Below are 5,419 nucleotides of genomic sequence, written 5' to 3'. Positions count from 1 at the left end.
TCTTCTCTTTTATTCCACACAAATTTTCCTGACATTCAGATAATAAACATCCTACGTGTCAATTTTGCAATTTATTTATTATTATTATTTTGACGAACCGACAATTTCGATAATTAAAAAAAACCATGTACAAACTTTGTACTCTAACCTCAAATCGGGTTTATCCCCGAACATTAATATAACCAAACCTACATTTGTGTATTTTCACGTGATCTGAAATGAGTTAAATTACTCTATTACCCTTATTGTATTTTCGAGAACGAGGGTGTGCAAGTGGTCAAATTTGTCAGCTCACACGTGGGATTATATTGGGATCTGCCGTGTCCAGAGGATGCAAGTCGCACGTGTGTCTGCTATCGGCTTGGCTCAGGCACGTGATCAAGCCTCTTCCCGCACATGCCGTAGTAGCGGTTTGAAAATAAAAAAAGAAAAACGGTCTTTAAAATTTAATTAAAAAAAAAAAAAAGAGAATAAGTGGTTGCCCGACACCTGTCCCCATCTAACGGTTACAAAACAGAAAGTACGATTTATCCGTATCTCCTTTACTTTTTTAAAAATAAAGAACGAAAATGAAAAAAAAGTACTGGGAGTCTTTTTTTTAAACTCTCTCTTTTTTTAAAAAAAAAATATATTTTTATATAAATTATAAATTATAGAAAAAGGGTGAACAGAAAAAAGCTGGGTTAGCGATGAAGGTTCATTCATTCCTGTGTTGAATATTCAATTATGCTTTATATATTTTACGTATATGTGGGAACATGTTATATTGCAAGAACATGAATTGGATTTATGTGAGTATATGTTTATATACATAATTAAGAATGGGTCCATACGATACAATATTGCACATATCTATGTGTCGCCACTAGACAGCTGCATCTATATAATTACATATACCTTAAATGTGATAGAATTTTTAGCCCATTGAATCCTTACCCATGAACCTACGGTTCCTTGCCCATTAATTTATATGTATTTATGTGTTATTAATCTTATTCCAATTCATATAGATTGTTGTTGACCATCCTTAAATTTCACTTGTCAATCTTGCAATTGGGAATTATTTTATGAATATCTCCACCCTGTATTAAATCTAGAAGTTGTTCCTGAAAATAATTGTGCACGAATTAATTCTTAATTCTTAATTTATTATAATTTGACCCAAAAAGAAAAATTGAGACCATATAGTAAATTAGTATCTTTTTTTTTTTTTTTTAATTTTTTGTATTTTTATTTTTATAGTTGTCATAAATTTGTGGCAATTGCATAATTTAATTGAGAACTTTTAAAGTAAAAATTGAATAATTTAATTTAAATTTTATATCGTCAAAATTTTAATTTTTAGCTGCATATAATTAAATTCATTCAATTGAGAGAGAGATATATATATATTCAATTAATAAATACGTTCATGAATTAATAATTATAATTAATTAATAACTAATTTCCATTTATTAATCTAATTCTCTTGGATAGAAGGAATGCGAAGCAGAATATTGGGATAAATCTCGCACCGACTGTGGAAAATAAAAATAATAATTAACGAATACCCGACCCTCACACCAAACAACAGGTTATTAGGTTAGTAGGTACGACGTACGAGTAACAGAAACGGATACGGATCTCTTGGCCATATCCCCTCCATTCAATATATCACTATTCCCAATAATCCGCACCGTTTTAATTAATTATAACTTTTTATTAATTAAAATATTGTTTAATACTGTTTTTTTTTTTAATTACTTAATTAGTTAAGGGGACGAGGAAGGTTACGGGAAGGTCACACGAGGGGAGAGAGAAGGGGGCGGGGGGGGGCTTTACCGGTTCCGTACAGGTGGAGTGTTGGGGGAGTAAGGCTTGAGGGAGGGAAGGGTGACTGCCAGGTGTCAGTTATGAGGAAGGTGGGAAGAAGAGGCCGTTATAAGGTGGTGGAAGGTTTACAGGCTGGAGTTTGTCAGAAAAGCAGTAATGATTCGCACTCCGATTCGGCGACCAATCTTGTCGTTTTGTCCCACGTCACCCAATTCTCTATCTGCGGCCGTTCCTTGTTTATTATTATTTTTAAATAAAAAAATTTAAACTTTAAGTTGTTGGATTAAAGAACACTCACATTAAAAATAAATAAATAATAATAATTAAAAAAAAGGAGAAAAAGGAGAAAAATCCATAGACCAAAAAAATGCTCTACAGGCTGGCATCCTCAGTCAAACTCAGACTCAAAGGAACCTCTACCCAACCGTTGCCATCCTTATCTCAGATATTTTATTATTTTATAATTAATAATATTTTAATAAAATTGTTGTTTATTCATTTTTTATCGTTACAGAGTTTTTTGGTTTTGTCTTTATAACTTCCACAACAGTGAATTTTACGCACCATATAAAGAAGTTTATCAGGAGATAATCTACCCCCACGACCTCTTGGGTGCGTGCCCTCGACGCTCCTCCTTACGAAGCTAAATTAATTAAATATTTTGTTTAACGAAGCTAATCAAATTAACGAACATAATTAAGATTAATAATAATCAGCGGGGACGCTCCGAAAAGTGTAAAGAGAATAATTTTATAAAAAATTACGAGGAAGAGAGGCGCTCCCTCGGGATAGTTGATAAGGGCCAGGGCAGGGAAGAGAGTGGTGTAGACGCTCCAGGTGACAGAGTACAGAAAAAGTTTGGAAGAAGAAAAAATAGTTACAAATAGTGTAATTAGGAAAAGAAGAGAGAGAATTTGATGAGACAGTGACTTATGTAAATCAGTGCGTGCAGGATTCGACACGTGTCCATTTCGACAGCTGTATCCCAAGCCCAACCGCTTGCCTGGAAGAAGCGGTGCCCATAACGTCTCCACCGGCTATCCCGGTCACCCTTTCCTTCTATATATTTTCCCTACTCTCACCTCCTCCTCTGTCTCTCCTCTGAACTAACAAAATACCAAACCACAACCCTCTTCTCTTCTTCCTCTTCTTCTTCTTCTTCTTCTTCTTCTTCAATCTCTCTCGTACCTGAAACAATCCACCTCTCATCAGGAGAAATATTTTCTTTGACAGATTCATCGTATATGATCTGTTAACCACAGTCGGCGAAAGATGGCTTCAACGAGGAAAGAAGTGGATCGGATCAAGGGCCCATGGAGTCCCGAAGAGGACGAACTGCTACAGAGGCTGGTGCAGAAGCATGGACCACGGAACTGGTCGCTGATCAGCAAGTCGATTCCGGGTAGATCCGGCAAGTCTTGCCGGCTGAGATGGTGTAACCAGCTGTCTCCCCAGGTGGAGCACAGAGCCTTCACCGCGGAGGAAGACGAGACCATAATCCGGGCCCACGCGCGGTTTGGAAATAAGTGGGCCACGATCGCTAGACTCCTTAATGGCCGCACCGACAACGCCATTAAGAATCACTGGAACTCGACCTTGAAGAGGAAATGCGCCTCCGTCGTCCCTGACGATGGTAATCTCCTCGGTTGTGGAGTCTACGATGGTAATTTGGCCGACGACAACCAACACCAGCAGCCTCTGAAAAGATCCTACAGTGCGGGTTCGGGTCCACCCGTATCCACGGGTTTGTACATGAGCCCGGGGAGCCCTTCAGGGTCTGACGTCAGCGATTCAAGCGTACCTGTCTTGTCCTCCTCCCACGTGTACAGACCCGTAGCGAGAGCAGGTGGAGTCGTGCCTCCTCTAGAAACGGCGTCGTCTTCTAACGACCCACCTACCTCGTTGAGCTTATCCCTTCCCGGCGTCGACTCCGGCGAGGTGTCAAACAGGATCAACGAGTCAACCCAACCGCCTGCCGCCAATGCAAACTCGAATGTGATCACGAGCGCGAATGTGGTGCCCTTTTTGCCGGTGGTGAGTCGTGAACCGGCGGGGAGGGAAGAAGTTGGAAAAGGGTTTTTTGGGTTCAGTACGGAGTTCATGGCTGTGATGCAGGAGATGATTAGGAGTGAAGTGAGGAACTACATGGAGGGGCTTCAGCCGCAGATACAACATAGCAATGGCGGAGTCGGTGGCGGGGGAGGTGGGATCGGAGGCATGTGTATGCAGAGCTTGAGTGGTGGCCGTGATGGTGGGTTCAGGAATGTTGTCTCTATGAATCGGGTTGGAGTTGGGAAGATTGAGTAGTGATTGCAGATGGGTTGTTATATTAGCCTGTAACTCAAATGAACACAGTAGAGAAAAAGAAATGGACGGAGAGAGAAAACTGGGCTTTTGTTTTTTCTCTTTTGTTTTCTTTTTAATTTTCTAGGGAAAATAATTTTGGTTAATGTACAGTGAGAGAAAGTAAGGCGAAGAAGGCAAGTAAGACAAGACGACACCTTCGCGAAAATCCGATCGGAAAAAAATCCAACTTTTGAATTTTGATCGATCGATCGATGGCCGTTGGTTGCTATGGACAAAAATTGTGCAATTAGCAAAATTAAAAGTTAGAAAAAGAAGGGGGAAAAAAAAGAATTTCCATAATTTTCAGCATCAATTTTTAAGTCTGTCGTAATCTAAATTCTGATAAACTCTGGCCTCTTTAGTTTCTTGGGATAAATGATGTTTTTATCCAGAAATTTTATTTTTATTTTTCAAAGAATATTGACTTTTAAAGGTTTACGATAAGTATCACGATGGGCACTTGGGTTTTAAAAAATCAAAAGAAAAATCAGGACGGGTTTTAGTAGAAAGTTGAAATTCTAAAAAAAAACAAGCAAAATTGATGGGTTACGTACGTAGTTCAGCAATTTTGGGTATTTTATATTGAAGTTAAAATTGCTAAAAATCTGAAGTTTTAATATATATTTTTTAAACACTTGATGGAAATTTCTAACTATTTTTAATCAACATATTCGCATTGTGTGGGTAAATTATGATACATGGTGAGGGTGTTGTATATATAAAATACATATAGGTACACATATATATATGGATGGAAGAAGGCATGTGGGGGGTGTCTGTATGCTTTATTTGTGTAAATATATGATAGGGAGGGGGGCATGTCATTTGTGGGTTGAAGCAGCAGCTTTTGAAAACCGAAATGGATTTTTAAGCTAAAAAACGCGTAGAGACAGTCACGTGCTGGTATTAATGAAACGGGTTCTTAAAAAAAGGAGATGGACAGGTGGTTGAAAATATTTAGTAATAATAATATTTCTAATTTTCAAAATTCCCATTTATGCATTTTCCTATTTAGTAATAATTTTTTTTTTAAAAATTTATAACAACCAAGCCTCGTTTAACTATTTTACAATTGTATCTCATCTCCGACGAATTTGTTCGCCAATTATCATTACTGGTTTTACACTAGTTTCAATTTTCATTTAGTTTGCATTGTGTTTGAGTTAAGTTTGGTCGTCATGCATTTATTGAGTTTTGAGTGTACATGCTAAAGGGTTTTATTTACGTTAAAAAAATGTAGATTATGGTTAAATAATTAAAA

General features: G+C 37.6%; 1 protein-coding gene across 1 annotated transcript; it reads left to right on the top strand.

Moving 5' to 3' along the window:
* Positions 1-2,896: 2,896 nt before the first annotated feature.
* Positions 2,897-4,505, top strand: LOC110822304 (transcription factor MYB44-like). The gene has a single exon (XM_022052387.1). It carries the CDS (start codon positions 3,085-3,087, stop codon positions 4,117-4,119), a length of 1,035 nt encoding a protein of 344 aa, XP_021908079.1. The 5' UTR covers positions 2,897-3,084; the 3' UTR covers positions 4,120-4,505.
* Positions 4,506-5,419: the final 914 nt, after the last annotated feature.

Source organism: Carica papaya, chromosome 4, assembly GCF_054855325.1.
Source record: "Carica papaya isolate Zhongbai chromosome 4, ASM5485532v1, whole genome shotgun sequence".
Classification (NCBI taxonomy): Eukaryota; Viridiplantae; Streptophyta; class Magnoliopsida; order Brassicales; family Caricaceae; genus Carica; species Carica papaya.
Note: the sequence above shows the minus strand (reverse complement) of the source record. Positions and strands in the feature narration are given on the sequence as shown.